The 12,357-nt window shown below is 28.3% G+C and overlaps 1 protein-coding gene across 1 annotated transcript; it reads left to right on the forward strand.

Annotated features, from left to right (window-relative positions):
• The first annotated feature begins 201 nt into the window (after positions 1 to 201).
• On the forward strand, positions 202 to 9,861 carry LOC132938475 (transcription elongation factor B polypeptide 3-like). Its single transcript, XM_061005329.1, has 9 exons — positions 202 to 601; positions 5,039 to 5,804; positions 6,636 to 6,748; positions 6,823 to 6,962; positions 7,028 to 7,122; positions 7,220 to 7,419; positions 8,133 to 8,279; positions 8,368 to 8,533; positions 9,267 to 9,861. The coding sequence occupies exons 1-9, from the start codon at positions 509 to 511 to the stop codon at positions 9,332 to 9,334; spliced, it is 1,788 nt and encodes a 595-aa protein (XP_060861312.1). The 5' UTR covers positions 202 to 508; the 3' UTR covers positions 9,335 to 9,861.
• Positions 9,862 to 12,357: the final 2,496 nt, after the last annotated feature.

Consider the following 12,357-nt stretch of genomic DNA (forward strand, 5'->3'; position numbering starts at 1 on the left):
GTTTTCTTTACAATTATAAATTTCGTACAGTTTTGTTAACATTTCCCGAAATGGTTTGCAACTTCATGCCATATGTTGGGTTGCTACATAGAGTAATATTACCAATGTGTTGCTACTACATTATTATAGCTATACTGCCGGTAACGACGGTAACAACAACGACGTTATCACACTACCACTATGACAACGGCGGTTTAATCTATTACTATGATCGGACGTTGTGTGCGGGTCGTCTTACATCGTCATCAGCTGGTTTTTGCTTACGTTTTGGTGATAAACCACAACGAACACAAAATCATTCGTTTCACAATTATTGATGTCGGACCCCCACGGTAACGCGATATTGTGACTGTGGTTGTTAGCGACACGTACGACGCATCAGACTCCGTTCGCTGACCGCCCCTCTTCCCACCGAGCCGATGAGCGTGCCGCTCTCGTGACCGAACGGCTCTAGCACTGAAAAGTGCAAACGTACGCACGACACGTCGTCCGACGAGTCTGCGTGAAGATGGACGACGCCAAAATGCACAAGCTGAACGGCGTGATTGAACATTACAAAAGACACATCGGCAGGGCCACCGAATCCAACGACAACGACAAGGTGCGTAAGCGTAAGAAACGCGCACCGGCCCTTGCTAGTGTGCTCACGTCGATGACCCTCTGATTTCCCGTGTTGGGGCGTCTGATTTCGCAAAAAAAAAAGCCCCCAGTCTAGAGCAATTGATAAATTATTTGACCAGTGGAATGAGCCCAGAATTGGGCCATCGACGGTCCAATGTCCCAAGTCCTCGATGACTTGGCGTTTTTCGATTTCCATATGCCACTCTGACCCAAACTTTTATGAGGACTCCTCGCTGTTTAAACCATCACCTTCTGTAAGAATATTATTTGTGTATTTCCATCATTATAATATTAACGTGACGCACTTTCTTAAGAAATTTGGTTCATTGCATGTACCTAGATTACAATTGTACATGTTTTCTAATAATTTCCATCTGATATTTTCTGCTTATTTTGCCGTCTTCCAATACAGCTTTATTGTTTTGTTCAATATTTAATTTACCAAAGTAGGTATTGCCTAACACTTGATTTTAAAGTATGTTTTTAGTACTTATTTTATTTTTTAAATATTTTCTCATTCGATACCCTCTTTGATAACTGGTGATTTCACACAATATCATATTTTATTGCAATTGACTCAAAATCTATTTTTAATATCACTAATTATCTAGGTTTCATTAAATTATAAATCTGTTATAAGTTATAACTCCTTCAGCATTAGGTAACCTACATAATATTTGTGTTCTTAGTTAAATAAATTTGTTATTACCTACTGGCTATTATTTTCTTTTTTTACCAATTGTTTTTCAGTCTACTCATTTGTATTGATAAATTACTTAGCCATTGTAAGTCCTGGACATATTTTGTTCCCAAATTTGTAGGTCAATAATGATACTGGTCCAAGTGTAGGCTTTAAATTAACTATGACCACGCATCCGCTCTAATGCGTTTCTTGTTTTTAGAATTAAAGAACATGTTTAAAAATACAATATAGAAATAGAATTATAGCTCTAGAAAAATCTAAAAATATGAAGTAGTTCTGAAGAAATCCAATGTAAATTGTTAAAAATATCAAATTAGTCTTACTAAAAATGCCCTACTATAAAACTGACCTCTTGGGGAAACCATACATTTATAGGTAAAGAATATCTACCTTGATTATTTTCATAATTAGTAAGTTGTAGCTGTTTCACGTGTGGAATTTGGTTAAAATAACTTAGAGTTGTAAAAAGAAATGAAGAAAAATTGATATAAAATTAAAATTATAAGAAATAAGTATTAGGGGAGACCAGGCACCAAGGTAATGAGAACAAGGTTGTAGTTTTAGTTGTACTAAAATAGGTATATAGAACATGATAATTTTAATTAAAAGTTAAACCTATCCTTAAAAAATATTTCTGAGATTAATTGTTATGCACTTATTACAACAATTTTAACACAAAACTGTTTTTTCTTTCAAATTTGAAGTAATATTATAGTTTTTTGTTATATTCTTAAAATATTTTAAATATTTAAAAAAAAATTTTATTGAGTAAAGGTAATATTTTTTTTGCTATTATCTACATTTTAAAAATGAAATAATAAGAAAGTACCTACATATAAAAATAATATAATTATGTTTAAGGTACAAATCCAAGTTATCAGTTAATATACAATTTTATGAATTTTATTTATCAAATGTTTATGATTCCAGTTCATAACCTGTTTAATTTAAAATTATATAAACCGAAAAAAAAACTCTAAAAAAAGGAAAAGTAGTTACATATTAAATAAAATCTAATGTTTCTCTAATTATCCCAAAACAACTCATAAATAGTTTACAAAGGTCCAGATTTGTTTGTAAAAATAATATAAATAACAAAAATTAAATGAAAAAAAAAAATATTGTATTTGTGCTTTGCTTAAAGCAAATACTATAAACAATAATTCAGGACACTCCATACTGTACTAAAAGAATGGCGAACAAATTGTTATCATATAAGTGACATACTTTTGGCTGGGTAACCCCCTAAACCCCCTTATTTACAACTATAGACTATCTCTCCATCCACTCCCTCCCCAATAACTAATGAAGTGAATTTAATATCAAGTAAAAACAACTAGCTGAAAAAGTCAATTGTGTTTTTACTTAAAAATTACAAAGTAGTAGGTATACCAGGTAGTGTAGTTAATATCTATAATTGATTGGCCCATGATATCTGCTATTACAATAATGTGACAATAATAATCCTGGCTAATTATCAGCTCCTGTCAGTGACGTATTTAGGTTTTTATCTTGGGGTGATATGATTTTATCCAGTAGCCCCGCCTTTAAAGTTAGAGGCCTTAAGTTAGAACTCCGAAAACGTTTGCATATTATTTACAGCTTACGAAGGGAGGGGATTGATCTCCTTGATCCCCTTTACCTCCCCCTTCGTGTATACCCTACTGGCTCCTGTTATTGGCAATAATAAATAATTTTACAAATAGTAGGTAAAGGTATATTGAAACCTTAAAATTAAAATTGAGATTTGATGTAATGATCAAATTAATAATAACTGTTGTATTTATGTAAGTATCTTTAAAATTTTAAAATTATAATTTTGTCGTTTTTTTCTAACTTTTTTCCATGCTGGATTTTACCGATCACCTGCAATTTTAGACTTTTTATAAAACCTATTTACTTAGAAAAAGTTCCTGTATATTATATAGTCTAATTTACTAGGCATCACTAGGTCAGTAGATCAAGGTGACGGTTTTCAGAATTTTTAAGTACATAAGTGCCTATAATTTTTATCTTAATTTTAATATATATAAACCTCGCAATATATTTTTTGGATACTGTAGTCTGGTATTCTGAAGATAAGAAAATTTAAGAAAATTATGTACATAAATTGAGTACTTACAATTGTAAAAAAGAACTTGATTTTAATTTTAAATAGTTACTGTAAAAGATAAAATGTAATAGCAATCATTTTTAATTGTTTTGTATTTTTTAAATTTCAATGACTATTTTATTTTGAAAATTAAAATAGTGTAATTAGATATTAAAATATGTCTCATTAAAAAATATATAAAATAATATAATACCTATACAAATTATATTTTAATATTAATAAGTTACCTTATAATATAACATACTGATACTAATACTGTTTATTTCTAATAGATAGGTTATTTATGAAATGAAATGTAGATTATAGTCAAAATATCCCCCTTTTGTAGATAGTTATTGATCCATACAACTCGGGCTTAAATTTATTGCATTGAACAGTGTTTAAAATTGTTTGCATTATTGTTCAAAAAATATTTTAAAATTGCACTGAACATTTTTTTTTTTTAATCTTAATTTCATAAAACAAATTTATATAATTATATCTCAGTCTGAAATAAATTCTATTTACTAAAAAAATTCAAATGCAATTTCGTTCCAACTCTATTTTAGTGGAACTATTATAAATAATAAAAAAATAAATATACTTAATGAATTATTATAATTAGGTACAAATATAAACTCTATAACATTATCTAGTTTTAACATTTAAAAAAATAATATCTACATGGCTTTATGCATTTAATAATATTATTATAATGTACAATATTAAATTCATGAAATTAACTTAGTACTTACAAGAAAAAAAAAAATACATATTGATGAATAGTTAGGTATTACTTTTTATTTAATTTTAACAAATTTACTATACTCTGTTCCATCTAAGAGTGAACCACTTTGGCTGACCAAAACATGTTTTTTTCTGCGCATCCCCACCATAATCCAAACATTGATGAGAGCATTTACACAAGCGCCTGACGAATCAGCGATGTCTGTCCGCCAATCATAGAATGCATAGCCATCGCATAGGGAGTCAGGCACTGTTCAGCGCTCAGTCTGCGTGCGCGAAAAGTTCACTCTTAAATGTAACAAAGTATAGTTTCCTTATCAATATGTTTGTTAAGACATATTTTTAAATATATATAAATATTTCAAAATAACTTAAACACCTATTGTATAATAATATAAAATATCAAAGATAAACATGATTATAATACAAAAAAGAACTTCATTTAAACAATCTAAAAATTTTCCAATTCTTTGAAAATATAGATTTTGTTCTTGTTATATTTGATATAATTGAGTGATATTTATGTTATGTTCACAAAATGTGTTCTTCAACACACATTCACAAACCTGTTATTTCCCATCACTGTATTGTTTTGTTTATAATACATATACCTTGTACATGGTAAGGTTGAGTAATTACTGCTATTTAATCTATATATTAATATATATATTTATAGATAGTTGACTATAGTATTTACTATTTATAATCAATGATTAAGGTTAATTCTTACAAATTTACAGATTTCATAAAAAAAAAAATAACTACTATAACTCTAAAAATACCTAGTTTAAATAATAAAATGCATCTTATATAATATTTTTAAAAAAATGTACAACTAATTGGAACCTAATAAATACTATTGTTTGTGCTTTCAGATAATGAACTGTATAACTAAGCTTTCTCGACTTCCTATCACTGTCCAAAATTTACAAAATACTGGAATCGGCCGAGTAGTTAATAACTTAAGAAAATATGATGGCAACATTGGGGAATCAGCAAAAACTTTAGTCATTCAATGGAAAAATGTAGTAAAAATTGAAGAAACTGAAAATTTTTATCGAACAGATGATAACTCTGATGAAGAACATGATGATGATGTATCATCGCCAAAAGATAATGAAGAATTTATCGATGAACCAGAAATAACCAATAAAAGTAACGATGATTCAAGTGACCATGAATCATCTCACCACAAACATCATGAAAAATCCAAACACAAAAAAAGTAAAAAAGATAAGGGCAGTAAAAAACGAAAGGAATCTTATTCTACTTCAACAGACGATCAAGGAGATGGACATGTCTTGAAGAAAGTGAAAAAAGATTATAAGTACGAAAATGTTAAAGTTAAAACAGAAATAGAAAAATGTAAGATTGCACAAAATGTTGCAACAACTTCTCATAAAGAAAATAATAATAGTTATGAAGAAAGTACTAAAAAAGAGAAAAAAAGTTCACATTCAGACAAAAAAAAAGATAAGCATAAATCGTCTCACAAATCTGAATCTAAATCTCACTCCCACAAGGAGAAAAACGAATCAAAGTCATCTGGTCATAAGGATAAAAGTGATTCAAAAAAAAATATTAAGGATAAAGTCAAGGAAGAATCAAAGCCTTCAACTAGTACTAATTTTACTAGTAGTAGTAAGTTTAGCACTTTATATACTTATATATAAGGTCTGGATTTATATGTTTTTACATGTTATTGTTAATGAGTTTATGCAGCCTTACAAGCGAGCTTACGAGTGTAAAAAATGTGGACAATTTATTCAACTCAGAGTTCATAGAAAAAAGTTTTTTTTGCATATTCGAGATTATTTCATGGGTTAGGGAAGTTTTTGATTATTTAACATATTTTGGTATATTTTGTAAATTATGAGAAAAAAATACTTATTTTTATTTTTAAAATTATTGTCATTAATTTTAATATTACTGTACCTGAAAAAATGTTAAGCAATCATAATTTTTTTTTATATAATTTTGATTAAAAAAACCACGCAGTTATAGTATTATTATATTGCTATGCCGTTATGTATTAGTTTACCTAACCTATACTGATAACAACAAGTGTTTATTTATCAAAAGTCCAAATATATTTTGGTTTCGTGATTGCGTGTTTTTAAGTTTTTTTTAATGAATAAATCCATTAATTTTAAACACCTTTTAAAACAATGTATAGAACCGCCCAATACAAAAGACACTATTTGAACTGTTACTAAAGTGCAATTATTCCATTATGCAAGTGTATATCTAACTATTGTAAAAATAATAATTAATAAAAACTGCATATTTAAGCATATAATGAGGTTTATTGATTATTTTTCTAATTTTTAAGAGAATATAAGGAGAATATTTGTAGGTTTTTCAGAAAATATTTGCATCATATATTAGGCATTTTAAGAGAATATAAATCCGGACTTTACAGTTATATACAAGTTATTATTCTTTATTTATTTATTAAATAATATTATTTAGGCAAAACATTTGAAGAAGCTTTACTAGGTATACCAGTCAAAAAGAAACAAATTAAATCCAAGCATAGAGACAGATCAAGGTCTTCAGAGCGTGAATTTAGTTCTGCACCACCAGTCAGTTTAATTTTAAACAATTTTTTTATGTTTAAAAATTACCAAGTTAACTATTATTATATACCTAATTCTAGAGTCCATTGGCACCATTTAATTTAGATCCTGAAGAATTAATTGCTAACTATAAACCATTATCTCAATTAGATGTAAAGAAAAAGAAAATGCCAGAGGATCTCGATCCGTTAGCTAAAATAATGACCACAAAAAATATGAGGTATTCAATTATATTAAAATTCTAGTTTATTGTTATTTTTATTTCTAAGGTATAATATTTTACAGGACAAAAGTGTACTCTGGAAATAAGAGTACAATCTACACTGAAGTTCCTAGATTACTTGATTTCTGTATCCAAACTATTAAGGACAATTTAGATGGTAAATATATTTTGTTTATTGTGTACACATTCATATTATCTTATTGTACCTACAAATTGAAGACATGTATTTATTATACATCTTTCAAAATGTTTAGCTTTGGAATACACTGGTGGAGTTCCGTTTAGTATACTTGAGCCAATATTGAAACACGCTAGCCCTGATCAGCTGTATAACTTAGAACAGTACAATTACTATTTGATTGAAGATACTGGAGTATTGTGGGAGTACCATTGCAAAAAGGAGTTTCGTAATAAAGTTCCAGATAAAAATGAACCATGGAGAAATTTTTATATAGTAATTAATTATTTATCAAAAGCATTTTCACACAGTAATATTATTATATTTTTATGAAGTCATACTATTTATTACAGTTATTGAAATACTTCATACTTTTTTTGTTTAACCTAATTATAATATAAAGTTTAAACTTACAAATATTCTTAACTAAGTAGACTAGGAGTGGTTTCTCCGCTTAAAAGGACGTAACGTGAGAATTTGTTGTCTTCGTCTTACAAGTGCATGACAAAGCAAATGTACTCTCAGCAGATCACGTTTAGCTTTGTTAATTTAAAAATTAGAGTGAATCGACCTATTATATGAAACTTGACGGTAAGAACATTATTGGTGTCTGGGTTTGGGTTTTTAAACGTTAGTTCAATTTTTTAGAAAGTATTGCGTATATCATTTAGTGTAAAAATGCTCATAATTCATAAAAACCCACATACAAACACAGATAATGTTCTTACCATCAAGTTTTATAATAAGTTGATTTACGCTAATTTTTAAAATAACGAAGCTAAACGTGATCTGCTGAGCGTAAACTTGCTAGGTTACACACTATTGTTAGACGGAGACAACAAATGTCCGTGTCAGGTCTTCTTAACATGACGAATATAATATAATACATAATTTTTTAATTAAAATAAATTATAATTTGTATTGCGAAACCGTTTAACAATTGAGTTCACCCTACTCTGTATTTGATCGTTTATATGTTTGATGTTTAGCGATGCCTAGAAGAACGTGAAACAAAATTGGCCAAATTACGGCAGAACATAAACGCGAATCAAGCCGCGTCCACGCCTGTCAGAAAAACGCAACTAGCATACGTCGACTCGGCTGTAAAACCACCTCGTGGCGTTGCTAAAAAACAGGCAAATTAATTAATTTAGAACATAATTGTTTATTATTCGTGACGTTTTCGATTCTAATAGTCTTTTCCTTTTTTTTTATCGGTCGCAGGCTAAATTCCAAACGGCTTCCTCGGACATTAAGCGTAATATCTTAAACAAATCGATGATGGGAGGACATTCTACTGCAGAAGCACTGTCCGCCAGTAAGAGATCAACCACCATGGCTACCGGGGTACCAATCGCCTTGACTTCTCCACATACGTCGTCCAGCGCGAGTATGAAAATAAAATATTTTACATTATTTATATTACTTCGTTTGTTTAGAGACGTTGATTATTTTTTTCTCCGAGACCTCTAATCGTATTCAAATATATTTTAATGAATGCGATTATTCCCGACATTTACGTACGCCTGCTACATATATTAAATGGTTTGAGTATGAATTATCTCAGTAGTCAGTGTGACATGTAGAAAGATTGTATTGTTCGGGTCAATGAATCACAATGCACAGGAAATCAATTACATTTCTATTTTAAAATATTTTGATTCCCAAATAGATCTATTTGCATTCTGACCGGGATAGCACGTAAATCCACTCGGAAAACAATAAACTTGCACCAAACAACAATAATTTACTATTCTGATTTTAAAAAGTAATTGAGTGATATTTTAAGTAATATAATTAAACAATATTTTAATATTTTAAAAGTACTTAAATTTGTCGTGTTATTTGAACGATTGATGAGGATAAAAGATTAATTTGGTTTCCTCTAAGTTATTATGATATAACAATATACCGATATACCAATATTTTTCAGATTTACTTAATTGTAATATATTTATTGTATGTTATTTTATTTTTATGATTTTAGTGATAAAGAAAAAAGCTTTCAAAAAAGATTCATTTGGCTTCCTCTAAATTATAATAATATAACAATATTCCAATGTTTTTCAAATTTATTAATTAATTGTAATAAATTGTATGTTATTTAATTTTTATGATTTTAGTGAAAAAGAAAAAAGCTCCTTTGATGCAAAAGGCGTTACAACTCATAAAATCTTCACGCAGACGTTAAATTACTTCATAATTTACTTGAAATAATAGCATTTCCTACATACATACATTTATAATATTATATACATTATAATTTAAAATGTGTCCGCCACAAAGGTTCTAAGGTTTGATAATATGTTATCTGTGATGAATTGAATTCTGAATTTACTTTATTTTTTAATTCTTAAATAGCATTAAGATTGCGTAATGTGAACACGTTATTCTATTATAGATGTAATTTATAAACACGGTCATTGTAATTCTAATTAATTATTGTAATACTGTATTTAAGTATATAAAGTATTGATTCTATTTTTAATACCTATTACCTAGACATAGTTAGGTACCATAATTTCCTGTTATTATGTATACATTTTTTGTCAACATATTGTGCGTTTAATTACTAAACATTAAACATTTTTAAAATGTTATTTAATTCGCCGTATCGGTCGTCCAGCTTTATGTATGATAATTATATATTGTAACACGCTGAGCGACGAGTTGTAGCTGTTACGTATAATAATAATATAATATACAATTATACAAATATTCAATTTTAATTTATCATAATATTCAAGCATTCCATGAAATCATACACTGTCTAGTGTCTACTCAGTACGCACCTTAAGAGAATTATCGATTTATGTGTATTAACTGTATAGTTATAAGTAGGCAATCTGGTAGGGGAAGCGGTGCCCGGAAATCGATGACCTAAAAATAATGGTTAGAACAAAAAATGCAATCACGATACGATAGCCTGACAATAAATGATCGTTACTGATAAGTGATAAGTGATTACCATAATACCATTAGTCATTACTCATTAGATACTTAGTTTGAAACTATATAATATTTTTCAATTTTAAATAGTAGAATATACACCCTCATCTGACATGAGCAGCCCATTGTTTGCGATTAAAATGATATAATGTTTATGTTAACATCTTTGCGTTTGCACTGCGCGTCTCGTGAAAAGGAAGGAGTAGGATCATATCGTAAACACGAATGTCGATTTCAAAAAGGTACCGACATCTCGACTTAAGACTTAGGTATCTACCGATATAGTTGATATTTTCCAATATTGTACTGATTTGAGTTTTACATAATAACCCTCTCCTACCGAAGAACTTACCTATTCATGACCGATTCGAACCCATATTAGTTATCAGTGGCGTACTCAGCTTTTTTTTTGACTGTTCTTTTCTTAGATTGTGTTATCACCCCCCCCCCCCCCCAGACATATTTTTTTATAAATATAAAAAATATTATATTTTAAATAACAAAAAAACAAAATCTAAATTTCTTTTCACATTATTGCTTTATATAATAAATAATCAACTATTAATTTATCACATTAATTACCTATACCTACTATTATGACAACATTTTGAAAATAAGAATAAAGTATAATCGTATTTGTGTTGTAAAAAAATTGTTGCCCCGTCCCCCCCCCCCCAGATCTTTGCTCTGGATCCGTAGTGCCTGGTTATGCGATTATTAGGTACTTCTAATTTAATCGTAACTTTTATAATGAAGGTTATATTTTGAATTAATATTTACGCGGGAATTTTGTCGTGGAACCGATTTTGCAGGGCCCCATTTTTATCCCCAAAATAAAATAACCAGTAAGTTACAAGTGGGTCACTGTAATGGATGGTATTAAATTTAAATTCAATGATATATTATCATTGTATAAGAAAAACGATTCTGAGCGAAAATGGTCAGTCAGCCTATGGTATTACTAATATATATTTTGATGATATTATTGTGAATAAAGTAATTTATATATAACCTATTTACGTGGAACATTGTTTTAAATTTTCAATCCTTAGCTATAAAATTTGAACATTTTATAAATTTTCAACTACAAAATACATATTAAGTTATAAATTTGATAAATTTTGTCAAAATTTGAACTTTAAATGCTTATAAAAAAAAATTGTGCCTATGTATTTTTAATATTTTTCAACTGCTATTGTAAAAATATATCAGGAGCCTGGCATTAAATGTTCATGCTTTTTCACCCAACAAAAATAATGTTATTAATATTTATAGGAAAAAAAAACAAAAAAAATTGAAAACAAAATATTTTTAAAATTTTATGATGTATAGGTAATGAAAATATAAACATTCAGAAATTTTCATGTATCAACAGTTATTCGTTTTTGAATAACAATAAAATAACAAAACCGCTACATGAGAAATCGAGTGAATATCCAATATTGTGAAAATATAAACTTTAAACGCTCGTTAAAATTTAATTTGACTTTCTTATAGACATTTTTTTTTTTTTGATAAAGGTAGATAATCTTATAAGGAATCTTGTATTACATTTTAAAATCTTAGATTTAAAAAGAAAAATTTTTATGAATTCTTAACTAAAAATAATTTGGTAATTTTCGTGATTTTTCTATATTTTGTCAATTTTTGAACTTTAAATGCTTATAAGAAAAAACTGACTAAGGATTATATCATAGTTTTCAAATGCCATTGTAACAATATAGTAGGAGCCTTGTATTAAATTTTCAAACTTTTTACCCAACAAATTAGGTTTTATTGACATCCTTAGAAAAAAAGATTAATAAAATTGAAAACTGAAAATGTTCCTAATTAGTTCAAAACAAATCAAAATATTTTGAAAATTTTATCGTTGGCAGAAAATGTTATTATAAATGTCTAGTGAAAATGTCTTGTGTATACGTTCATTTGTTTTAGAGTTACATCAAAAACCAAAATCGATTTTGCGTAGAAATTCCAGTTTTTCCTTAATTTGTATGTTGTTTTTCCTGGCGCTTTTGAAAACTATTGGAAATTATAAATTTCGACCTCCCAATGCACCAACGATATTTACTTTCCCATGGAACAAGATACTGAAGTTGAAAATCCAATCATTATTTCGACTACTTATCGTGTAAACAGACACAAAAATAAAAATAATAAAAAAATAAATACATTCATCGTTCCACTCAGAATCTAAAAGGCTGTACCTATACATTTTCTGTTTGTAAATTTTCCACCAACAGGAAATAGGGTTTTACTAAGAAA

This window comes from Metopolophium dirhodum, chromosome 2 (genome assembly GCF_019925205.1).
Source record: "Metopolophium dirhodum isolate CAU chromosome 2, ASM1992520v1, whole genome shotgun sequence".
NCBI lineage: Eukaryota > Metazoa > Arthropoda > Insecta > Hemiptera > Aphididae > Metopolophium > Metopolophium dirhodum.

What these genes read in the sequence shown, in the direction of transcription:
- LOC132938475 (XM_061005329.1), top strand. Translation starts at nt 509, where the DNA reads ATGGACGACGCCAAAATGCACAAGCTGAACGGCGTGATTGAACATTAC. An exon ending in AATTTAGTTCTGCACCACCA is followed by an intron (nt 6,749 to 6,822) that starts GTCAGTTTAATT and finishes ACCTAATTCTAG; the next exon opens with AGTCCATTGGCACCATTTAA. An exon ending in TATTAAGGACAATTTAGATG is followed by an intron (nt 7,123 to 7,219) that starts GTAAATATATTT and finishes CAAAATGTTTAG; the next exon opens with CTTTGGAATACACTGGTGGA.